This window comes from Osmerus eperlanus, chromosome 16 (assembly GCF_963692335.1).
Source record: "Osmerus eperlanus chromosome 16, fOsmEpe2.1, whole genome shotgun sequence".
Classification (NCBI taxonomy): Eukaryota; Metazoa; Chordata; class Actinopteri; order Osmeriformes; family Osmeridae; genus Osmerus; species Osmerus eperlanus.
In genome coordinates, this window is record NC_085033.1 from 2,908,597 (window position 1) to 2,935,218 (window position 26,622).

Genomic DNA, 26,622 nt, shown 5'->3' on the forward strand with positions numbered 1-26,622 from the left:
CTGTCATGTTATTGACTGCAGGCCTGTATGTGACAGTCCCCATTTGTCACACCCCTGTGGTTGATCTCATAAGAGAGGGTTCATGCACTTCTGGTCCTAATGCTGTCTAGCAGCAGGAGATGTCGAGTCACCTGTGAAACTAGTAGGCACCTCCGCTCCACACCTGAGGAGAAGATAATTAGGTCCCTTCCACCCACTCGCATCTAGGAATAGAAACGGTTGGATGAGTCAGAATAGGGTCGCAGCCCCACCATCACCACCAGTTCAACCAGTATGGACCAAATCTGAAGCTAATTACTGAGTCCTTTTTTGTTTGACGTCAAACTAATACTGCGACATACTATAAACAGTTTGTAGGCTTGCGACTAAGGAGCATTGATGTTTGTTATGTTGAGAGACAACTAGTGAAGTCGATTTTTTTTCCCCCAGAGAAAAGCTTACAGCAGAACAGCAGTGTCAGAAGATACATAGTCAGAATCACCTTAGCAGCGACACCCATTTTCACACTAACTGGAGTCTACACAATAGCTGCAAGAGACAGGCAGGGTAAACATAGTACAGCATGACTAAGCCTTAGCACTGCATCACGATCTTGCAGTCATGTTATATGGATACATATAACCTCACACTAGGCCAATAGGACATTGATTCATAACAGATGACCCCCTCATAACCTCTCAAGGGTTTCCTCATCAATATGTATTGGAATCCATTACCATCTAGGATCACTTCCTTGTTCCTGTAGTTGGAGGGCTTACAGCTGGCATTATTACTGTTGGAGACAAATGAAGGCAGATCTCACCTGAACCTGTCCGGGCTGGACAGCATGGTGAACCTCCGTCTTAGAAATCCTCCTCTTCTCTTTCCCGTCTACACGTAAGGTAATGTCTGTTTTTCACAACAAAACATTAGGTGAGTATGTGTGCTTATGGTCTCATAAATGATGCCCCTTCATAAAGCGGAGAGAATGCGTCCAAAACTGAGAACATGAAAATGCTGTTTGACGATGCCTCTAACAATTGATAGCTTCTACGGAAGGTCTTAAACGAGTAACACGTCGTAAGTTCATGCCTTCTTGAATGAGTTTGTACGGCGGCTTCAATTGAACCTTCTTTCATCTTTACTGAGGGTGTCCATCTTTCCATCTTGTGTGACACGGATGATCGCAGCCTTTAACTTGAGGTCAGTGGGCATCTGGAAAGCGTACCTTTCTTAATGGCTAACTACCTTTTCAGCCCTTTTCATGAGTATTGCATTAAAGGGTTTGCAAAGCCTCGGTATGTCTTCCGTAGCACGAAGAAACAGCATCAAAGACTCTGGCCCTCCTGGTCGCTCAGAGTGGTTTGACTTTTTCGGCTTCGAAAGACTTCAAGTAAAGACTCATTTTCAGTTGTGGGTTTTTCTGTCAGCTTTACCAAAGGTTTTACCTTTCTTTGAGCTTAACGCTACTGCACCTTCTGTTCACTGAGACTGGGACACGGAAACTAGAAAAGGTTTTTATGCTAGAAACAGCTATGCAATGGTGTAGTGCATACTCCTATCCCTGTATGGCAGAGGGCCAAACCTGTTAGCCTAATCAGTCCTGATAAGGTTGGGTCTTGGTTTATCCTGGGTTAGGTTTGGGTGCAGGAGAGGGTATCTTCGTGGGCCTGGGGCAGTGACGCCGGGCAGTGTGCAGCTATGTGGATGATTATGAGGCATGAGACCAGCTCCCCACCTCACCTCTCATCCCAATCCCACCTCACCTCACCTCCCCACCCCACCTCACCTCTCATCCCAATCCCACCTCACCTCCCCACCCCACCTCACCTCACCTCACCTCACCTCACCTCTCATCCCAATCCCACCTCCCCACCCCACATCTCATCCCAACCCCTGGCTCTCACACAAAAGCAGCCTCTAGCCGCCTGGAATCAGCACCTTTATTTTACAAACTGGATAGATCCCAAATTAGCTTCTCCCAAGGCTCCTGTTTCCTTTCTCTTTTTGGTTGGGAGTTTTCTATCCCTGAGGGTTAGGGTTGTATGTTGGCGTTGATCTCAGTGTCGATCTGCAAGCAACACTAAATCCCTTGTTGTGACATGAACGAAAATGGATTCAGTTTGAAAGTGGAGGGGGGAGGGGGCAATGACGTCATGGCAAAGCCTGGCTCCGGTCCTTTCTGCCTCCCTGGTGCAGTGAAGGTGAAACGCTATCCATTGTGTCTTAACACACCTGTCTTACGAAGCGCAGAAATAGACCAGTGCAGCGGTGTTAGCCCTGGGGGGGCGGGGGGCGGCTCCACCACGTGACCTACCTGTGGAGATGCCAGGGTAAAAATAGACCCTGCCCTCCCCTGGGTCTCTGAAGAGGCGGTACAGAGGGCTTCCCCTGAATCCGCTATGTCTGCAGTTGTTTATTATGCTAGATTACATAACAGAAGCCCATTAGGATACATTGTCACTTGAAGGTGCCGGTATGTACAATGCAGATAAAGTGGCTGGATCTCTATGGCTTGAGGTGGTAGTTCTACTTAATGATCTAGAAAAGGCCTCCCCTCTCCCAGGACCCCCCTAATTCAGTATTCAGCGGTACGGAGAGAGGGAGGGAGGGAAAGGAGGATGTAGAGAGGAAGGAGGAGATAGAGAGCTCCTGGAGGAGAGAGAGAGCTCCTGGAAGAGAGAGAGAGCTCCTGGAGGAGAGAGAGAGCTCCTGGAAGAGAGAGAGAGAGCTCCTGGAGGAGAGAGAGAGCTCCTGGAAGAGAGAGCTCCTGGAGGAGAGAGAGAGCTCCTGGAGGAGAGAGAGTTCTGATCTCATTTCTGCTGCCTAAGGTGGTTTTCTCATGGCCCAGCTTCAGTTCTCTGCTCATTAGCTTGCCTTTCTCCCTTCGGATTGCTCCAGGAAGGACAAGTTCAGTGGATGTGTGTTCAGTGTCTGTGTGTGGATGTGTGGGTGGGGGAGTGTATGGGCTTGTGTGTGTATGTGGGGGGTGTATGTGTGTGTGTGTGTAAGATAAAAAATCAATTGGTGAAAAGTTACCAGGGATTCGGAGATTGGACCCTAGAGTAGGTGTAGGAGGAGATGACACTTCAAATCCCAATGAGGCATTCTGGGTAGACTAAGTGGCTTTATACGTGCCGAGCATACGCCATCACTAGCAACAGTCTCCAGCAGCTGAAGTTTCCAGTAGTTATACAAATGTGGATCCACTTTGCTCAGTGAAGCCAAATCCCTTTTTAGGAGGCAATGTGTTTTTCAGTGAACACATGGAGGTGGAAATGTCACTGTAATATTGATGAACACCAGTTACACCAGTCTGTGATGAACACCAGTCTGTAATGAACCAGTCTGTGATGAACACCAGTCTGTAATGAACCAGTCTGTGATGAACACCAGTCTGTAATGAACCAGTCTGTGATGAACACCAGTCTGTAATGAACCAGTCTGTGATGGACCATTCTGTGATGAACCAGTCTGTGATGAACACCAGTCTGTGATGAACACCAGTCTGTGATGGACCATTCTGTGATGAACCAGTCTGTGATGAACACCAGTCTGTGATGAACCAGTCTGTGATGAACTAGTCTGTGATGGACCAGTCTGTGATGGACCAGTCTGTGATGGACCATTCTGTGATGAACACCAGTCTGTAATGAACCAGTCTGTGATGGACCATTCTGTGATGAACCAGTCTGTGATGAACACCAGTCTGTAATGAACCAGTCTGTGATGAACACCAGTCTGTAATGAACCAGTCTGTGATGAACACCAGTCTGTGATGAACACCAGTCTGTGATGAACCAGTCTGTGATGAACACCAGTCTGTGATGAACAGATCTGGATGAAGACCAGTCTGTAATGAACCAGTCTGTGATGAACCAGTCTGTGATGAACACCAGTCTGTGATTAACCAATCTGTGATGAACACCAGTCTGTAATGAACCAGTCTGTGATGCACCATTCTGTGATGATCCAGTCTGTGATGAACACCAGTCTGTAATGAACCAGTCTGTGATGAACCAGTCTGTGATGAACACCAGTCTGTAATGAACACCAGTTTGTGATGAACCAGTCTGTGATGAACCAGTCTGTGATGAACACCAGTCTGTAATGAACACCAGTCTGTAATGAACACCAGTCTGTGATGAACCAGTCTGTGATGAACCAGTCTGTGATGAACACCAGTCTGTGATGAACACCAGTCTGTAATGAACACCAGTCTGTGATGAACCAGTCTGTGACGAACCAGTCTGTGACGAACCAGTCTGTTATGAACACCAGACTGTGATGAACACCAGTCTGTGATGAACCAGTCTGTGATGAACACCAGTCTGTGATTAACCAATCTGTGATGAACACCAGTCTGTGATGAACCAGTCTGTGACGAACCAGTCTGTGACGAACCAGTCTGTTATGAACACCAGACTGTGATGAACACCAGTCTGTGATGAACCAGTCTGTGATGAACACCAGTCTGTGATTAACCAATCTGTGATGAACACCAGTCTGTGATGAACACCAGTCTGTGATGAACCAGTCTGTGATGAAACAGTCTGTAATGAACAGATGAACCAGTCTGTGATGAACACCAGTCTGTGATGAACACCAGTCTGTGGGGACTGCTGAAGCGTGGGGTCATTCTGGATAAGCCGAGCGCGGTTATTGCACCAGTCCCATGGCCCTTCTGGTCTGTGACAGGGTGGATCCTCCAGGGAGTCCTCCTCAGGCAGCTGTCTGTCTCTGCGCCCACCTTTGAGCGCCCTGTATTGCTTAACTCTCTTTGGCACAGTGTCTCTGCTTCACCATGAAATTGTCTATATTCTGACACCACCCAAGGGGAGATGTCTCTCCAGTCCAATAAAGATAACTGGTCAGCTTTTGTAACCGTTTGATAGCAGAGGGTGTAACTCCAAAGTGGTTTTTGCGGTGAACTCGTTGAGATTTCTTGATTTGTTTCTCAGCTGAAGATGTTTCCTGGGAAAGGGAGAGTGATATATTGTTTTGGTGATTGTCAGTAGATATTAATTGGTTTTCTCAGTAAAAATGCATCCATGTCTTGTTCTCTCCTGTCTTGTAAATGTTCCACTGGAGAAACATCCTGTTTCGTACTGTTTATCCCTTTCAGCTGTTTCACTTCCTCATTAAATGCCTCCGATCCCAGTTAAATGTACCTATTCAGGCTATTTATTTTTGAGATTTTTTTTCCGAACTGCGTGTGAATATACTGACATTGCTTGCTTGGTTCAGCTCTTCTTCTGTGTTCACCTAGCTGGGATCCCGAGTGTGTGTGTTTTAGGCAGTACCAGCGTTGACAGAGTCTGCAGGGCTCTGGCTGACGGAGCAGAACCACTGCCTTCAGCATTTTGTCCCACCCCACAGAGGACGAGATCTTTTTGACATCAGCGTCTGAATTTGATTACAGAAAAATACAAAATTGCTGACGGCACAGATGAAGTAGAGAACTGGAAATAGTAATAAAAAAAGAGAGATTGCTTTATTACAATGCAGTTATTTCCATTTTCTATGGATAGTCCTTTGGTCCTTTGGTTTCTCGGAAGCCGATTTCAAATTATTACCTTTTGGAGGGAGAGTTTCAATTATGCCCAACTTCCCCAGTTTTCGTAATTTGCAGGACAATGATCTGGACTAGTTTAATATCATCAACCTGTCACATTAAGAGGAACAAAGGAAAACATGCAGGGGAGCCTCCCCCTGTATCCAAAATCCTGTATCTGCTCATTTTTTGCCAGGAGGTCTTTGACCTTTGCCAATGTCACATAGAGTTGTAAAATTAGTTTTACATATTTGGGGGGGAAATAATGAAACAGAGAACATGTGTGCCTGTCCCATAAGCGCAATGATGTTCAAGTCAACTCAAAATGTGTTTTTGGCCTCGAGGACATGAATCTGTGACCAATGGAGCTGTCACACACTGACTGAGTGGATACAGATGTTTTCAGCAGCCTTGCCAGCCTAAGTACCACTCAGCTGTGCTCTGATCTGGAGGTAAGCCTGTGTCTGTCTGGACTGGGACATGTTCTCCTTCAGAACAGTAATGCCATATCATTCAGGGGGCCGGAGACGCTTAGTTTTATACTGGAAAATGATTTTGATGTTATTCAATTTCACGGTAGTGCCTTGCTTAGCTGCACGAAAAAGATTTGAGATGTTCCATCTGTGGTAGAGATAGAAGGAGTAAACATCTGTTGATTTGGTCTCTTTGATATTCAAATATCATTAAAAAAACGGCTGTAGACAAAGTTATTTATATATTTACTGAGCTGTCGTCTTCTGTGATGCGGCCATCACTCATTCTGGACCGTGTAATGCTTTCTAACTGTTCATGCCAGTACCATTAGTAGGCTCTAAACTGAAGGGTTTCTAAATTGTCAGTCACCTGTGGAATTCATTCAGTTGTACCTAATCTGTTGCTGCTCTTTCCAAAATAAAAATAAAAATGTACTCTCATAACTAGGACCAAGACTGCAAACAACATTCAATGTGCTTTGTAGCCATGATGCATTTGCTAATCAAACCACCTACATCCTACACATGTCATTCCTATATACGATTAGATGATTAGTAGATGATTTGGATTCCTTATTATCAACCATCTGTTTTTTTGTTTTTGTTTTATTCTCACTGGCGTGTTCTCAAATTTCAAATCAAATCAAATTTATTTGTATAGCCCTTTTTACACGCAAGCATGTCACAGAGGGCTTCACATATGCCCATAGAACTGCCCCTCAACCAACCTAAACCCTCAAGGAAGACAAGGAAAAACTCCCAAAAAACTCTCAACAGGAGAAAAAAAAAATGGAAGAAACCTTGGGAGGAGCAATTCAGAGAGGGATCCCCTCCTCCAGAGACGGTTGGTGGGAGAGAGGAGCAGAACACAGGCTAAACATAGTCATACAGTGTCGATGGGTTTTTAAAACACCAAAATCCATTATTCAACTTTATAGATGTAGGACAGGACCGGGAGACTCGCGACCAGGTCCAGCGTTGGCTGACCGACGACCAGGCAGGTGCTGACAACTCAAACCCCCCACACCACAAGGGATGTGTGTGGGGGGGACAGAGAGAGGAGAGCAGGGATTAGAGAATGCCAGGAGCAGCTAACAGTTACAGTCATAATAGAATGAGATCCCCACCGGTCAAGTGTGGACTGGTGCAGCAATTTAACAGAGCAAAAAAGGGGAATTTGATGCAACCCCACACACCAAGACAGCGACAGCCCCCCTCATTTGGAACATGAAATCTGTTCCAGGGGAAGAGAACTCTAAAATAAGTTATACTTAAAGAATAAGGATGGAAACAACCCGTCCCCCGTTGCCTCCAACTAGTAACATACTTACCTTTAACAGTCGTAGAATTGACTAAACAATAACGTTTTTAACCTAATTTTAAACGTCGAAACAGTATCAGACTCCCTAATTGAGACGGGTAGTTTATTCCAGAGAAGAGGCGCTCTATATGAGAACGCCCTACCTCCAGCTGTTTTTTTCTTAATTTTGGGAACCACCAGATAGCCGGCATCTTGAGATCTAAGTGTCCTTGCGGGGCAATAGGGTGCAAGGAGACCGGAGAGGTACAGTGGTGCCAATCCATGCAGAGATTTTTAGGTTAGTAGTAGAACTTTGAAGTCAGCTCTGGCTTGGATAGGGAGCCAGTGTAGAGAGACAAGAGTAGATGTTATGTGATCAAACTTTCTTGTTCTGGTCAATAGTCTAGCAGCAGCATTTTGCACCCGCTGTAATTTTTTTTGGTGGGTAATTGGGAGGCCAGAGAACAACACATTGCAATAGTCCAATCGGGACGTAACAAATGCATGTATTAGTTTTTCGGCATCATCCTTTGAGAGAAATGTTCGTATTTTGGCAATATTACGTAGATGGAAAAATGCAGTTCTAGTAATTTGCTTAATATGGTACTCAAACGAAAGGTCTGGGTCCATTGTGACTCCTAAATTTTTTACTAGCTGGCTTTGAGAGACTTTGACGCCGTCTAGGTCTAAGGTCAGATTGGAAAAATTATTTCTATATTTTTTAGGACCGAAAATTGTGGTGGAGACGAAATCCAGACTGGAGAGGTTCATAAAGCTGATTTGAGGAGAGGTGCTCAGTGAGCTGTTGTGCCACAGCCTTCTCTAAAATTTTGGAGATAAATGGCAAATTTGAAATTGGCCTGTAGTTGCTAAGACAACCTGGATCCAGGTTTGGTTTTTTAAGAAGGGGCTTAATAATAGCTTGTTTGATATCGTTGGGGACTTGGCCAATTACAATAGATTCATTAATAATACTAAGCATGGGTGGTCCAATAATAGGGAGAAGTTCCCTACAGAGTTTGGCAGGGAGAGGATCGAGAAGGCAGCTAGTGGGTTTCGAGGAGTCTATCAGCTCGATGAACGCTTCCATAGAAATAGGGTTAAAGTGAGTGAGAGCCTCAACATGCAGCATGCTTGGTATAGGGGAAAGTTCAGTGTTGATGGCCACTCCTCCAGGACTAGTCTGTAGTTTGTCCCTTATTGCATAAATTTTTTGGTCAAAGAAATCTAAGAAATCATTGGGAGAGAAATCTGAACTAACACAGAGTGTACTTTTCTTAGTGAGATTTGCAACAGTGTCAAATAGGAACTTAGTGTTGTGTTTGTTCTTACTAATCAACCTAGAGAAATAATCTGATCTGGACCTGATGAGGACTTGCTTGTACTCCATTAGGCTGTCCTTCCAGGCCAGGCGGAAAACCTCCAATTTAGTGGTACGCCACTTATGTTCTAGTTTTCTAGTGAACCTCTTAAGAGTGCGGGTTTCCTCTGAATACCATGGAGCCAGTTTCTTGTCCTTTCTTTTCCTTGGTTTGAGAGGGGCAACAGAGTCTAGGGATAGCTGAAGAACCAAATTCAGATCCCTCGTTTTAGTATTTAAGGATTTATTTGGGACGTCAAGGACTTCTAGTGCAGCGGGTAGAATATTAGCCAGTTCCAGAGCTGTGTTTGGGGTTATGCAGCAGCTAGTAGAAATATTCTTAGTGCCTCCAAGGCTCTGGCAGAGGTCCATTTTGAAGGTGACCAGACAATGGTCTGATAATATAGGATTGTGGGGGTGGACAATGACGTCACTAATCTTGATTCCCCGCGTGAGAACTAAATCTAATGTATGCGAGTGAAGATGGGTAGGTTTGGAAACCACCTGAGTGAGACCTGTGGAATACATTAGAGCAGTAAAGGCCTTACTTAAAGGATCTTTTGGGTCATCCACATGAATGTTAAAATCACCCATAATCAAGACGTTATCAGTATATGTCACAAGATCAGCACTAAAATCAGCAAATTCCTCCAGGAAGAGGGAATACGGGCCGGGGGGCCGGTATAGAGTAACTATACAAAATGAGGGAGGGGGGCCAGGAGTAGTAGCATTATTCCTTTTTAAAATAGTTGGTGGTTTCATGCAAATTATTTCAAATGATTTAAAGGTATTTACAGATTTTAGGCTGAGGTTGAAGCTAGCTTTATATATCATAGCAACACCACCACCTTTCTTTGATACACGAGGGATGTGTGAGTACGCAAAATCCGGAGGCGATGCTTCATTCAGGGGGGAATATTCATCAGGTTTTAACCAGGTTTCGGTGAGTCCAATCATGTCCAGGCTGTATTCAGACATTAGATCATTAATCAAAATGGCCTTTGTGGATAGAGATCTGATGTTTAGGAGCCCAACATTCCAGTATGGGTTTTTGGTAGATTTAGACGTAGATAATACTTCAGAGAGGGCGGCACTGTCATCAGAAAACTTAGTAGGAAGAGCAACGGGGGAGCAAGGCTGAATACATATTAAATTGGGATAATTCCTAATACTTGAAGGCCGAAATTTAGAGAAAGGGCGGGGGACCGACACAGTCTCAATGGGAGAAACAACATCAGCAACCTCACTGACTACACTACAAGCTAGGCTATCGGGCCCCCAACAGCTCACAACATACCTATCAGACTCTCTAAGAGACTGAGGCCCGGCTTGTTCTAGTGAGTGTCAGGCCTGCTCTAAAATAGCTTCAATATTCCTAGACAATAGAAAAGCACCTCTCCAGCTCGGATGGAGCCCGTCACTTTTCAACAAGCCAGGTTTGGCCCAGAAACAAGACCAATTATCTACAAATCCAAAACCCTGTTCTGAACAGAAGCGAGCCAACCAGCGGTTAAGAGAGACAAGTCTGCTGTAGATCTCGTCAGTCCCCCTAACAGGTAGTGGGCCAGAGACTATTACTCGATGCCGACACATCTTTTGGGCAAGGTCACATGCCCGAGCTATATTAACCTTCGTGACCTCTGACTGCCTTAGCCTAACATCATTGGTGCCGACATGAATGACAATATTCTCATACCTATCATAAGTGCGTGCGCCATGTGCCTTAGCTTGGGCCTTTGCCTTAGCCCTACTGCTAGCCAGCACCCTGAGATTAGCTTCTATGTCGGTAGCTCTGGCCCCAGGTACACAGTAAACTGTCGCTGGTTGCTCCAATCTAATGTTACGAGTGATGGAGTCACCGATCACTAACGTCTGAGGAGTCCCACTCCCACCATGCTGCAAAGGTGAAACCGGTGGGGCTAATCTTGAGTCCTCCCTAGCGCTAGGACTCCCTGCCAGTGATGTTGCGCCAGTCGCATCTAAAGTTACTAGCATACGTTCTTCCTCAAGCGACTGAACGCGACTCTCTAACAGAGTCAACTTTTCGAGCAAAATGACACATGTAGGACAATGTGAGTGGGTGTGAGACATTATAGTTAACTTACGTTAATAGTTAATGCCAGCCAGGGAAAAAAATGTTCTAAAAGTAGCCTACACAAATGCTCCCTGTTTCAACACGGCAACGTTGTTGTAGCCAGTCAGTGTTAAGATGAACCCTATATCAGTGTTAAGCTGCAGACTGTGTCAGTGTTAAGGGGGCCGACGCTCATGCAGGAATGATTGGATCCCTCCTGACTCCTAGCAAGGGGTTTGAGTGCTGTTGTCAGCCCCATAATGAAGCTACCAGCTCATTGTCTTAACACGCGTGGGCAGCTCAGGAACAGAGACAAAAGACAGAAATTACATGGGAGCCTTCCTGCATGCTCTTCTATTCTGGGCCCTCTCTTTCGTTCGCATAGAAGCCTTGAAAATAGTGGTCAGAGAATGGAGAGAGACAGGCATGTGTGATTTCTAAAGCTCGGAAGCATCGCTGGTCGAGAGAAAGGGAGAGCGGATCTTTTGTCAATGGTTGCTGTCGTCAGGACAGCCTTGGAGCCATGAACAGTTGCATAACATCTGCGTGGCTTTGGTTCACATAGGGTCACACTCTGTGTATGAATCGCTTACAAAGGCTACCACACACATGTTTAACAGTAACCGATTCCTATGTATTATGTAATATAAAATGCTTCATTGGTCTTTGTATTCATGTTTTAATCAGTTGTGTAGTAGTCGAAACCATGCCTCTGTCCAAACTCTCTACCAGTCCTCTACTTTCTCAGACTTCAGCTGATGCTCCTGGTTGTGAACAGTCACTTTATACCTTGAAGAGTAAATATCAGGCCTGCGATGATCATCATTATTTCTTGTCTACTCAGGGTTGAAACCTCAACTGTTTGTGTGAAGGTTTGAATTCAGAAGATGACTTCTCATTCCCACACCTAGCTATGACTGCTTTTCGAGGCTCGTCTCTGGGTCTCTCCAGCTCCTCTAAGAGGCTTTGAAGCGGGGGTTGTAGTGGAGCTTGGAGGACTGGGAGCCTCCAGCCCACGCAAAGCTGCCTGTGAAAACTGTGCATCCGAAGATCCTCCTCCGTCTTCTGGCTGGGCTCCTAGTCATACTCTGTGCACGCGTGCAAACACACACACACACACACACTCATACCCACGTTCACACATGCACACCGCACACATACACATATACGGACACGCATTCACGCCTGCACACCATACACACACGGGCGTGCGTAGGCACCCTTACCCACATTCACACATGCACACCACGCACATTCGCACATGCACACCTCACACACGTGCACACATACCCACGTTCACATATGCACACCTCACACGCGCACACACAAACATTCACACAAGCACACCTCACACACAAACATACACTCACGCACCTATTGTCATGGCCAGGAGTAAAGGAGTTTTTGGCCTTTCTGTTTAGAAACTCTGTCGTGCTCTCTTTGAAGGGATAAACATGATTGTTCACCTCGTCCAGTAGATTGAAATCCAAAAACCAAGCTGTAGATGATTTGCGTTGGGGTTCATTTACGGTAAGGACAGAGGCAAGACCCCTTCTATGCAGTGCACGCACTCACAAATGCGTGCACACATATGGTCAGACGAAGCACGTTTCTGAGATAGAGCACAGTCTGGAATTTTCTCTCTCCTGCAGCCTCCCACAGATGTCCTCGAACCTATCATTTTCTCTGCAGTGGAGGAATTCTGACGTACGTTCATTGCTGGTGCAGCTGAATTTTAAAAAGCTCCACTCCCACGCTCGATACCACTACTGCGAGTCTAATTATCATAAACTTCCTTCGCTCTGTAGACTCTTCTCTCTATCTCTGTTTATATTTCCTTTGACTTATTCATGTGCCCGGATTAATTCTGTATCAAATGCAGACTGGACAGGAATGCAATAGGAGTGTTCAGTGTTACTGTTTAAATGTAGTAGGGCCACTGTGAAATCAGTGATCCACACCTCTGTTGTTATCTGTCTATTGAGTATTTGTTCAGGGACTGAACATTTCTGGTTGCTGGTGATTAGTGTGTGGGTGTGGAAGGTGGGTGCAGCTCTACTTGGGTTATATGTGTGTTTATTTGTGTGTGCTTGTGTACTTTTTTGTGTAACCTGTACCTAAGGATAGCCTATGAAATTACACTTGAACTAAATTCATTTGTTGACTTTCATCTCAGTTGACGCTTTACCTGAGGTAAAGTGATACTCATTCAGGGTGTCAACAGTTATTCATTGTTGTCAAAAGGCACAAATATTGCTGAGCAAAGTAAAACTGACCTACAGTAGGGAAATTGAGAAAACACTTCAAACATGTCATAGTAAGGGATAGCATGTACTGATCAACACATTTGCACTGTTACACATTCTGATTATATCTATTTAAGGGGAAATATTTGAGATCAAGGTAATACATCTGAAACAGACCATTTGAACTATTCTTTTATATTCAAACTGTGATATCATTGGGCTGATTTTGCTCCAGAAGAAGCTGACTGGTTTAGCGACAGCTAAGGGTTGACTCTGACCTTCTCACCTTCTGTGCTAGTAGAGTGGGAGGGTCCCATAATCGAGGTATTCCAAGGGATCCTTTCGAGGGATTGGCCCTTAAAAAGGTATTGACACTGTCAGTCATCTTGGCTGACAATTCAACATCCACGTGGACCACAAAAGCAGGGAGAGATGCATGAGAAAGTCCTGTGAGGAAGTCACCTGTCTTTTCAGACTAATGACGCCCACTCCACCCCCTACCTGATTTATTTATATCCCTGTATCTTTACCTGTGCCCTCATTGAATGTGACCTTCAGTCTTATACAGTGAGACTTAGTGATTATGATGTCTACAGGTTCTGCTCAGAGCCTCAGGCACAGTTTCACTCTAAAATTCCAGAGCCTTCCACTTCCCTCCACCTCTGGTCTCTGGTGGGCCCAACCTACTGAACGGGCTGGTCATCGGCCTCCCAAATGCAAGGCTCATCGCTAAATAGCGTGAATAATGCCCTCAAACTATCTTCTGTTTCCCTTTCCACTTTATAGTAACGCGCAAACACTCGCTCGAACACTTTCTGTGAAAGGCTGACACCCACGGAGGTGGTACTGGGTCCTGTGAGCTCTTGTGAGTCTGTCTGCTCACGCTGACATGCAATATGGTGAACTGAAGCAACTAATTGGCATGGCGCGCACTAGTGGAAATGAAGGCAATTATTGACTGTGGTTTTCTGTCATGTTTATAGGATAGCGGATGAAATCTGGGTTTGTCAACAGACGGTATACTGCTATAGCGAAGGCGAACATGATCAGCCATCGCCTTGGCGACAAAGAGAGCCACGAGTGCACACCTGGCTTTAACAAAGGCAGCGGGGATCATAGCGAGCGTGACGTGAGGGCTTTGACGAATGGTCTCTCCTACTAGCCTGCCGCTGGTATCAGAGGAAGCCGTCCTTCTCACCTACTCTTCTCTGTTCTGTCACTGGGGCTGTCGCTGCTTCCTTCAAGTGTTGAGAGCGCGTCATCCTGTCTGTCATACCACTGCAAACCAAGTTCAGTCGTTACCCCTTTGTAACCCTCCTCAGTGTTGCGTCTGAGTTGAGGTAGTTTGTTTTATCCTCCTTCTCATGGTTGTTGTCTGTCTATAGCGGGGCTGCCCTTTTGGGTTTTGCTCCAAACCTAATCCTTCACATTCTTATAGTTAGCTTGTCGACAAGCAGAATCGGGTTGGTTACAACTGGGGTTGGAGGGAAAGCCTAGAGGAGGGTAGCTCTCCAGGAACAGGGTTGGACAGTCCTGTGATGCATCCTTTGTTAAGACTTGTGTTGGCAAGGTCAAGGGCCTGTGGCAAGGTCAAGGGGAAGAGTAATTGATAGGGCCAATCCTTTAAACCACCAGAGATGTGATCTGCAGGAACTGTCCAGTGTAACCCACATCCAATTGGGTTTTCACAGCCTTTCTTCTCAGACAGAGATCTCAAGCCGATCTTGTCTTTGGGAGCTTCCTATCTCCATGTTCAGAGTGACTACCTGCTGCTACCTTTGTGTTGCTATCTCCGAAAACCTTGTGCCTGCTTTACAATCTAGACACATCCTCGCGATGCTACACGGACTGCTAAGTATGTTAGTGCTTGCGTAACACGGTCCTTTGAAGAGTAGTCCGTCCACAGTTATCCAGTAGTTGTAAAGTTGTAGCTGGAGCGAGAGTGGAGTGACTGCCCCCCTCTGGAAGAGACATGTACTGCATCTGCCTTGCAGTTGAAGATGCAACGTGTTGGATTATATCCACCCTAATTGAATTCAGTGGAGTGAACACGGCAAAAGAGAGAGAGGAAAAACTCATTATGGAACCGTAATGAGTTTTTCTATAAAAACTATTTAATTAGACCTGTTCTGAATTAAATGTAGCCATTATTTCCCTACAGATAGATGCTGCAAATGTCTCTCTCCATTCCCAATCCAGCTCGTTTCAGATAAATTTATTTCTGACAGGTTTCATAATTGAGCCCTAACTGTGCTATGAAGACTATCTTTAAATATTCATTGTCTGGGATTCCACCAACAGATTGTGGGTTGTTTTCCAAGAGTAATTATCAGTAACTGAAATGTCTAAACAGTTCTGAGAAATGGTATAAAAGTGTGTGAATCATTCCACTTTGTCTTATATTACTGGATTTTGTTTCCAGCACTAGCTTTACTCGTTTTTCTGTTTTTACCTTTGTCTAATACACTACCAGTGCAATGCCAGGTAAAGATGATAGTCATGTTTTCAAGGAGGCCATTTTGCCCTGTGCTAAAAGTTTGGCGGTACATATCAAAGAAGAACGATCTCAGTTCTCCATCTGTGCACCTTAAACATGGGCCCTCATACATCTCACCCAGACGAGTCACCACAGAGAACACAGACAGACACGCACCCAAACAGGAACATTACCTCCTTCTGGAACCCCAAACAAGCCAAGCCTGTTTTTCAACCGAATTCTCAACCCAAGTTTTTTTTTGGGTGGGGGGAAAAAAACAACTTCTCCAACTGCTGTTCAGATAGTATTACAGAGACGAGGGCTAGAGGCAACGTATGTACCAGTCAGCACAGGCGGTAAGGGAGAGAGGGACACCAGTCAGCACCGGCGGTAAGGGAGAGAGGGACACACAGAGGCTCTCTGTAGCACCCGGGAACAGGAGAGAGATCCTATCACTGACCAGTGCCCTCCACTGGGCCCATGGGACAGTGGATTAATTCTAATCCTATCAGTGCCACTTGGATAGAACCTAGACCAGCCCTCCATGGGGGATTACAAGGAAGACGCGTCTCCTCTCTGCACCTGACGACTGAACTGTCTAAGACACACTTCCTCCCGAGGTTAGTGTGCCATCTAGGACACATTTGTGTGGACGTCTATGGAACTGGAATCGAATCTCAGAGGACAAAACATATTTTTCCCGGTCTGGTAGTTGAAGAACAAATGTTCTGTTTGCGAGGAAATTATAGAGGAGGGAAAATAGCTCAGAAGAATGAAAAGCCGGTCTGTTGGTCATTTTGAAACTTTTAAGAGAAGTTGATGTGAATATATTAAGGGGAACTTTTTAAGAGCATAGGAGGACCATTATGCTCTGCTTCGGGGGTCGCAGGACGACCAGACACCATCACATTCAGTGGAGCGAGGATGACTGTTTACTGGATGACGAGCCTCAAGTCATAACCAACCCTTGCTACCTGGACTCAGGTACACAGGAGCTGAGTCACACACACTCAGACACAACACACATCACACACACATACATAAACACATGCACACAGGAGTACATCATGACTATCAATAGCACAGATAAACTTTCTATGAGTCATGCTGTAGTTTAATCAGCAACTTTTAGCAAAGAAGTCAATACATTAAAATAAACTTTACTATACTATACTGCACTGTACTGTACTGTACTATTACTATACTCTTGTTACCTGGTTTTGTTAAGGGTGTAGTGGGATCTTAAGCAGAATTCTTGTTTAAAGAAAGTTAGCTTGAAACATTAGCTTTTCACTGACTTAGCCCACATTTCCTTGAACTTTGCTTTTAAATAGCAATGTCAATGAAGTATCTTTCTACATTCTTACACAATTACAGATGCTACCACCTCTTCATTTCTTGTAAATGTTCCAGCTTTTTAGTGAACTGGACTAACGGATGCTGTTAGACCACAGATGTGCTTTCATGTGAGAAAGGCCATGGCTGGCTAGAAGTACTAATGTTTTCTGTTCTCTCTTTCAGTTCTATACTGAGAACTAGCTTACGCATATCTCTTATTGGGATCTAGTTGAAACATCGTTGCCTCAGTGATACTTCTCTGGTATAGGCATTCTAGTACATTTTCCAGGTGCTACCTACCATATAGCTGATCCCTGATCATCTTTTGACATCCATGGCTGCTCTTTTCAAATAGCTTTTATTTGATCTTTTTCTTCCAATGTAATGTAAGTATTTGTCATTGAGCAGTTGTCATTGTGGTTCATTTGACAGTTCCATGGGTGTCTTATGTAGCTGTGTTGTGTTGATCGTTGGGGAATTATTTTCTTCACAGCCACATGGGGGCAGTGCTCTTATCTGCGCCACACGTTAACTTGGTGTCCTGTGGTGTTTAGAATTGGGATTTAGGCTTGACCTAATTGGTTAGATTTCTGGTCCGCATGCCTTCTTCAGAATGGCTTCAAATGGATTGGACCAATGTCTGGTTGAAATGAGTTTTGACAATGCATAAAACTGGGATGTCATTGGAAACAAGATTATTCACTATAGTGTATTTCAGTAACTGTTTTTCTCAAATTGTCAATGTACCCCCAATGGTCCTGAAACATTGTTTGTAATTATGGACAGTGTCATTTTACATAATCACTACTTCACACACTGTATACGGGAAGTATCCCATTGTTCATGGCATTCAGCCATTCCTGGAATTCTTAAGCTATCTCCAATTGGGAGTACTTAGAACACTTTCCTATCACGATGAAGGATTGTCAGATTCAGTGACATCTCTGTGAACGTGTTACTCTCACACAATTACTTCTTGAATGCCTTTCTTCAGGTAGAACATTTTCTCTCCAGTCTTACCCTTTCAAATCTATCCAACCCACCTGTGTGCAGCCCATGTGGTCTGCTTTTAGTAGAGCCTTGGATTAGCGGTGCTTTTAGAAGTAACTAAACCCCGGCTAAATGAAGAAATGATGCCAGTTCCTGGCATTTAACCCCCTTTCACACACACACACACACACACACACACACACACACACACACACACACACACACACACACACACCTTGTTACCTCTCTCTCTGTATCTGTCTCTCTATCCTCTGTCTCTCTGTCTGTTGAGCACAGGGGGAAAGTGTCCCCTTTCATTCTGTGTTCCCTCTTGCTTGTTTAGTTGCAGCAGAGAACTTAATGGTGAAAGACTGATATAGAGGAGTAAGACAGAGACATAGAGTGAGAGATCGAGAGATCGAGAGATCGAGAGAGAGAGAGACAGAGAGAGAGAGAGTGAGTGAGAGAGAGAGAGAGAGAGAGAGAGAGAGAGAGAGAGAGAGAGAGAGAGAGAGAGAGAGAGAGAGAGAGAGAGAGAGAGAGAGAGAGAGAGAGAGAGAGAGAGAGAGAACGAAGCCCCCTGGCACAAAGTCTGCTTTCATAAGAGTTTGTTTGGGATCCCAGTCTTTGTTGACGAGAGCAGTAACGTTCAGCTCACTCTTCCCTCGACCCCGGAGCTCACGTCGTACATTTGAATCTCTGGAGAGCGGGTGAGCTCAGGAGAGCCTCCGGGGAGAGCGTGTGGAACACCAGCCGGCCCCTGGAGTCCACTCCTTGTTTTCCATGCGTCCTGGGGACTGGGAAGCTGCTAAAAGTTCAAACAGACACACTCCCTCATGCTCGGCACGGCGAGTGCTCAGAGATTAGGGGGTTTGTCTGCACCGCCGGCAAAAGAAGGATAGCTCACAACTTGCCAAGTAGCCGAGAAGGGAGAATGTATCAGTTTTTCATTTGGTGCAGGTTTCACAGGTATGACAAACATGAGTTGGTTTGCTCCAAAGCAAACACCGGCAAGGCTGTTGTTTCAACTGTTCTCACGGGACAGGTAGCGGGGACTGAGGGGAGAAGGAGAAGCCTGCAAACGCCATCCAGATGCTCTTGCCGGGCTGCTGAGTAGAAGACTAAGGGGGAGGTTATGGAGGTGGCACCGAGGCTTTGCTCAGGCTTGTTTGAAGTTGTTTTCTACGTGTCAAAGGTGAAGGATTATGCCTGAAGTTGGAATGCAGCCTGGTCAAGAACTCAGAGACCAGCAATAAACAGCACTGGTCAAAGAGTGGGTGTGTTAGCGTGCGTGTGTGTGTTGAATGAGCGTACGGTGTCATGCTACTACTGAGCAGCCACACAGAGGATGCTATCCCCCGGGGAGCGGCTGTGGGCCAGCAGCAGGGGAAGACGGTGCACCACGTCTCCGTCATCCTGAATGGGGGCCCTGGGGATGAGCTTGGGCCCGGGCCAGAGACGGAGCAGGGGCTGGGTCAGGTTGATGGCCGTCAGCCAGGAGAGAGCAGCCGGGCTGGTGCCCAGGCCCAGGGTGCGGAGAGCAGCCTGGGGCTGAGCAGGGCAAGGCGGGAGTTCGGCAGGTGGCCCTCCCTGAGCCGCACAGGGAGAGCCATGAGGAGGAGGGAGGAGGTCGTAATGGAGGAGGAGGAGGAGGAGGAGGAGGTGGAGGTGGAGAAGGTGGAAGGAGAAAGAATCAAGACGGACCGGTTTCTCCAACAGCCTTCAGCTACCTCAGCTCAGCCAGTCGAGAACACGGTGCAGGCTAGAACAGAGGCAGCCACAGCAGCTCCGGAGAACCAGACCCAGGTGCCTACAGAGACTTCTTCTCCCCAGACTGCAAGCCCTCTCATTGGGGAGGATGGCTGGGCGTCGGGCCACGGTTCTCTGGCGCGGGTCGTACTGCGCAGGCCACCCCAGGAGGCAGGCCCACTTAGCCGGAGAACGGTGAGCATGTATGGAGCTCCAGACAGGCAAAAACGTAGCTCAATAAGTGATCAGGAACGACCGCTGAGAAGACCCAGGAGTGTGTGCATGCTTACAGGCCCCAACACAGCCTTGACAGAGTCCGGGCCCCATCAGGCCTCCAGCGGGGCTGGGTGTCTGGATCCCACTCAGCAGAACAGAACCAGGAGGGCTGAGCTCCGAGCAGTCGACGGCCTCAGGTCCGTCGTGTCCCAGCGGCCCGCCGTCCCCGAGCAGGCAGGGGCACCAGGGCTCCGCCAGAGGGGCAGTAGACCCAGGCCCGTCAGCATGACAGTGCTGGAGCTGGGAAAGAGGGGCCTTCACGATGAGCTGGACAGCCGGCCGGGGGGCGAAGGGGCAGGCCTGTTCAAAGGTGCCTTCCGCTGGCGGCTGTTTGGCAGAGCTCCCCAGGACAAGGAGAGGGAGAAGGACAGGGGCGATGGAAGGGACAGGGAGGCCGCCAAGCCCCCCAGCAACCCGGGGGCCCCCAAGAGGACCCTGAGCTCGCTACGGCGGAGCCTCAGCCTGCGTATCAGGAGGAGCCGTCCAGTCACCAGGCCGGAGGGGCCGGAGGGGGGAGCAGAGGGACGCTCCAGGACTCACAGTATTGGGGAGCAGACGGCTCTGCGACCCTTCTCCTACCTGACCGGGAGGACCTTGGGGGAAGGGGAGGAGGAGGGTGGCGCGGGGACGCAGTACATTGAGTACCAGAGCAGAGGGAAGGTCAAGGTGATGGAGGTGCCCCTCTACCCAGCCAAACTGTCGGCGAAACCAAGCCAGGAGGAGCCCAGCATGTGGCAGCTCATAGCCAAGCGCTTCAGGAGAAAGGAGCAGCCACCCAATGGCACATGTGAGCCTGTCCAGCCCCAGAGCAAAGAAACTGGCAAACATCCACCGGCAAGGAATATAAAGCCCCAGCCGGTTGCTATAGAGACAGTGGCAGGCATTGACTTCAACAAAGGTCAAGGTAAGAAGTCTTTCTTGTGAGGACTCGCAGACCCTGCACAGCCCCTCGACCACTGAACCAAAAGTTTTCTTTTTATAGTTCAAATGATATGGGGTTTGCACTTAGGGAAAAGGCCAAATGAAAAACACATGGAGACTTGTAGGTTTGGAAGATGTTCAAAAGCTTCGTCTCTTGTTTGAAAGAAGGAATTGCGTTTTAGTCGGTTAGGTTTCCTACTGTAGCAGTGTTTGCTTCCCTCAATCAGGGGGAAATAAACAACAGAAAGCCGCCTTGCATCAAAAGTGAGCAAGTGAATTGGTTCACAAGAAGGACTGTTCTTTGCATTGTGTTTTTGTGTGTGTGTGATGAGAAACAGTCAAACAACATTGTTCAGTCAGTGCCTGTAACCCAGACACAGAAGCCGGCAGGCTGGTAATGCTGCTGGCCTCAGAAAAAAACAGGCTTAGACGCCGAGGCGGGGGCATTAAAGCAGCCAGCGCCAGTAATGGGATTCTTTTGGCAGCTAGCAGGGCTAAATTAGGAGGGCTTACATACTGTAATGATGGGGAGCAGGAGACGTCTTAAGCACCACGTTTGAAGGTTAGTGCTCCGGGTAGCCATGGCAGTGCGCTGTGGCGGTGTGTTCAGTTACCAGGAGAAGCGAACTGGAAGAAGCCATAACTTGGAAGCTAGCTGTTTGAATTAGCTGCCTTTCGAACATGTCTTACAAAAGACGCATTGTCTTGTTTGTTGTGAGTTGGTAGACACCAAGCATGGATGAACCTTATTTCAGAATTAAGGAATTTGGAGCAAATATACTAGCATTTTGGTCCACCAGGTTATCTGGAGGTCACTTACATTATCCTAGGACCTAGGGACACCAAACCCTGTGTGGTGTGAACAGTACATTTAGTGATATTTGTTGATTGTATTCCACTGTGGAGTCAGGTAGTAGGAATGTAGGTGTGCCGATTACGCTGACTGAAGCCTGCTGTTCAATGCCCAGGGTGGGCCGAGGCGCCTGTTACTACCTGCCTCAAGTGTTTGACAAGCTGGCTGCAAAGTAAATCCCAGGCTTCTAGTGCCTTACTGCAAAAACACAGACGCACAGGTGTGCGCGCACACACACTTTTTTTTTTAAACTGTGTCATAGACAGTTTTTTTTATTATCAAAACCACCAACCATGGATACTAGCATTGCTATTCGTGTAGCAGGCCAGAATGGGCTGTGCTGTGGTTAAGATCAGTGATGAGTATGTTTCTCTCTAGTGTTTTCTCTGGGAGTGTAAACCCACACCGGGGCTGAGGTGTCACGCCCCCGGCCTCCCCACCCCCACCTGTGGATGAACAAAGCCATTCCTGTGTGTCAGGCCAGTGCATGGGCAAGCAGTGAACCATGTGGTCAGATGAGGGCTCTCTGGAGTGGAGGAGAAGGCCGGGGGTGGGGGTGGGGTGCAGGGAGACATGACACAGTTTTAGTTTGACTTATTCTACAACCGAGTAACCTGAACACTTGAATTCCCTTTGGGAGAAATGCATTCAAGTTGAGCTGTAGTCAACAGTGCACTCCAGCCCCCTGGGTCTTTCTCCATAGGCTGTTAGGCTGATAGACGTTAGAAGTTCTAGAAGGTTTGGATTTTAATGATGAAATGGCATAGTAGACTGTGTTGCATTGTAGTCAACTGGCATCATGCCTTGCCTCGACTTGACATAGTTCCTCCAAGTTTGTCAAGAGTCTCTGGCGTGAGTCAGACAGTTTGGTCTTGTTTGGTCGGTTTTGTCTTTCATCCTATGACTGACTGAACATGCATTCGCCAATATAGAATTCAGCATTCAAGCATGCAGCTTTCTCTGTATCACAGCCGAGACCTTTCTGGTCTTTAAATGTTAACTGCACTTTGTCGGTGTCTGCCCTTTCCAAAGATTGAGCGTAAAGTGAGTTCATATGAAAGATATAGCTACTGCATTTCTTCGATTCAACGCCGCCATCAAATAAACGCCGCCCTCGAATAAACGCTGCATCAAAAATGAACATTGTGTAAAAAACGCCGCCCTCAATTAAACACTGCGCCAAAAAAATCTGAAAACGTTTTTTTTTTAATTGGTTAAATTAAAACACAGTATTTATTACACAAGTAAATCACAAGTGTATTATAATTCCCTTGAAGCACTGGCAGACACAAGTGGCTTTCTTTTTACAGGTTTGAAGCTTCATCTCCAAATCCACCGTGAAAACTAAACCCACAGTAGGGCCTATAACAAGAAAATAAAGACCACTTTAGCTTAATATGAACATACAATGACATGCGTAGCATGTAAATACCGTTCACCAAAGTAAAATACAGACACAAAACAACATACCTCGTTGGCTGCATGCTGTACACAAGGGAATAAAGGTGTCCTTAGATCGCTAACATCCGATAACTACCTTAAACTTTTTTTTTTTTTATTAACATTAGCTACTTCTTCGAATACACATATTACAAAGATATAACAGCAATCGTACACTAGGGGGTGCTTGATGTAGAATTAAATTAAATTATTGAAAAGTTTACAGGTCCTCAAAGTTTTCACAGCTTTTTGCTTCATTGAGAATTTTATTGAAACAAAATAATGCTCAATTTCTTTCTTAAACGAAATAAAACAAGGCTTTTTACATGAAAACTGACATTTGTGAATATAGAACTTTGCCATTAATATAATAAAATGTATCAAATAAACCTGATCACGATTGTCTCTACAGTCCTCTAAATTAAAAGACCGAATACTAAGTGTTTCCACATCAAAAGAAATTGGTCTTATCGGAGCATTAAATTGTCCGTGCTTCACTTACTGTTAGCTCGTCGACTCTGTCACTCACGAGCATTCCAAAAGACCTTCAAAATAAATGCACTGCACTCTTACCAAATAAAGTCACTTCATAATTAATGGGGAGTCAGGTGGCTGAGCGGTTAGGGAATCTGGCTAGTAATCTAAAGGTTGCCAGTTCGATTCCCGGCCGTGAAAAATGACGTTGTGTCCTTGGGCAAGGCACTTCACCCTACTTGCCTCGGGGGAATGTCCCTGTACTTACTGTAAGTCGCTCTGGATAAGAGCGTCTCCTAAATGACTAAATGTAAATGTAATAATACTGAATGCAATTATATAATACTAAATTATGACATTGGTTGAAAACAAATGATACATTATAATACCGTAATGTAATTGCGACAATTACATGTAGCCTACAAGATAACGAGGTAGCTGACTTCACCTGGCGAATTCGCCTTTCATCAACCCCAAGTTCGCGTGCTACAGATCTGTTGCTGCAGGTGAGTGCTTTCTGCACAGCTTTCTGTTTCTACACAATGTAGACACACACGAGGCTTAAATTTTATACTAGACTTTGTGTTTGACCTCCTTGTCTATTCTTTGTTTGTCTATGGCCGCACTGCAGCTGCAATGATCTAAATCTCTCTTACTAATTAAACGCCACCCTCGAATAAACGCCGCCCTTGAATAATCACCGCACCAAAAATGATCATTGTGTAATAAACGCTGCAGCATTTATTCGAAGAAATACGGTATATGTTTATTCACTTCCCCCAGCAAGGTCTCTCGAAGCAAGCCAACTTCCCTCCAACTTATAAGGTTTACTATTGTGACTAAGAAAATGTTTCACTTCGCAGCAAATGGAGGGAATATACCCTAACACTCTGATAATGCCATCCTGCCTGCTGAGAGAGTGGGAGAAAGGGAGACAGAGATGAGGAAAGAGGGAGAGAGACAAAGGGAGAGTTGGATATGTTGTAGACCAATTGAGTCACCGTTGTTAATAATTGAATATGACTTCAGAATCTTCCACTGCAAATCCCTGCAAAGGCATCATTTTTCTTTTCACTCTGCAAGACCACTTGAGACGTCTGCTACAGTAGCAGATGAGACCTGCCCGCTGTTACCCTTCTCTCCAGAGAAACGGTTTCTTAAAATCAAGTTATCAAAAGTTATTGAAATCGTATGAATTCAAGAGGCTGGGGTAGGACCTGGTTTTCATTGTGTTGGCTTAAGAAACATTTTCCCTGATCTGTTTCGAGTACGACCAGAAGCCTCAGAGGATCTTGGCCTGTGTGTGTTATCAGTTGGGTCCATGTCTGCACATTGTTTGGGGGCCAGAGAAATTCATTTTCATTTCTTAAACTCTAATTAGTCTTCCCCAGGGCAAATAAAGGTTTGGTCAGACACGGTTGTCCAATCTTTTTCCTTGGAAGAAATCAATACCAGGCTACGGACAGCACAAAGTTGAAATTCCTGCCTGCCAGTTCTTCATGGAATCGGTCGACACAGACTGCCTTAGGTCTGGTTCAGCACTGATTGTTTTTCATTTATCCTCCAGAGAGAGGTGACATTCTGCTGCTCGGAGCTCGATGGATCATGATAACAGTTGTGAGTCGCACGCAGTTAAGCGCTTTTTCTGAATAACCCTATAGAGCACTGCAAGATAAAGCAATGATTCAGGATGATCACGCCAAAAGGGAGCCTGTCTGTGAGAGTATAGGCCAAGTGTGAGGGAACAGCAGTGAGTAGCGAAAGCCGTGTGGTTTACAAATTAGGGATGTAAAAATACTCATTGCGAGCTAAATTCTCCCTCTGTAATTGTTTGGACAGTGGGAACGGATCTCAGACCTCAGAAACGAGGGGAGGTTCAGACCTCAAGGTTGCTCTCTCTCCTTCTGGAACGGACTCACACCCCCGTGCTTGCACACCGACACACGCAAGCACCTACGCACTTCTGTGCACGCACACAGACGCAGAGGAGCCAGAGAGAAGGGTTTTCTGCTCCTTTTGCATTTTCCTTTCTCCGAAATTCAAGAGGGGGGCTAATCATGCCTCCACACCCCAGGATGGAATTGTAACTGTCATTCGAGTGGACGTGAGCAGTGAGGTGAAAAGCACGACAAACAAGGCTGCCATGCAGTTTACCCTCTCAGAAACAAAGGCACTGGTGTCCTCTGTGGGTAAGGCCTAGGTTGGGGCTTATTTTGTTTCTATAGGCATTCTAGGTCACTGTTGAAACAAATGATGTCATGAAAGCCTCATAAACATCAAGTAGTTTTATCATTGGACGACGCTTGCTGTATCTGATTGGTACTGATTGGCCATGCCATATGCTGCACAGAGTACTTACTGAAGATGTTAAGGAAATATCACATTATTGGATAAAAAGTGGGTTTCTTGTTGGGGGCAGGATCCATGGCTGTGAAATGTGATGCCAAGTGCCTGTTTTTTCACTCCTATTTTATTTCCTGCCGTTGGAAGATGGTAGATGATGGGTGCTGTTGTTATGGACAGCGGAAACACAGTGTCCTATAAGTGGACAACTCAACAGAGACCCAATTGTGAAATGATAGCCCGAGATGGCCTGTATATTTCTGACCTTCGGTCCATTTGTGCCATTAAGAAACAATGCTGTGGTCTGTTACATCATAATGTCAGTAACATGAATTAAAGACTAACCAGTGCCTACATCCTCTAGGATCAGCCTATATATGATCAACAGAAACATTTTCCAATATAATTTGCATTACAAATTGGATTATAATTAGATTTAAAGAGCCGAAACTCTCCTCCATAAGAGCAGGAATATACTTTCCATTATGCCTGTAGTGAATGTCACCCGCCCTCACACCCTCTCCAACCTGAGGAGCTAAAGAACACTGCGTGTCTCTGCTCGTGTTCTGACTTGTTCAAGGAGAGGTGTCAAAAACCAGTATAGAGTCTGAAAACTAGGCTTGTAAAACAACAGTCCTCCTAAAGAGGAAGTGGGAGAACTCCCTCTCAGGGAGACCCCTCTCCCAAAGGCATTTCCATCCGGCCTCGTTTCAACTTCTGCAGGCATCCAATATAAGTCTCATTAGGATGTCTGCATTGTGTGTACAAAGTAGTCG

At 45.9% G+C, this 26,622-nt stretch overlaps 1 protein-coding gene across 4 annotated transcripts in view; it reads left to right on the forward strand.

Annotated features, from left to right (window-relative positions):
* agap3 (ArfGAP with GTPase domain, ankyrin repeat and PH domain 3) overlaps positions 1–26,622 on the forward strand; it is a 112,045-nt gene that overhangs the window by 25,125 nt on the left and 60,298 nt on the right. Inside the window, exon 1 of one of the 4 annotated variants that reach the window (XM_062481093.1) lies at positions 15,875–16,446. The exons of 2 other annotated variants lie outside the window; for them this stretch is intronic. In XM_062481093.1, coding sequence (XP_062337077.1) covers positions 16,329–16,446 — 118 coding nt within the window. In that variant the 5' untranslated portion in view covers positions 15,875–16,328. Of the gene's footprint in view, positions 1–15,874; positions 16,447–18,601; positions 20,720–26,622 lie in introns of those variants that run through there. One more of the 4 variants, XM_062481091.1, reaches the window with a different exon arrangement.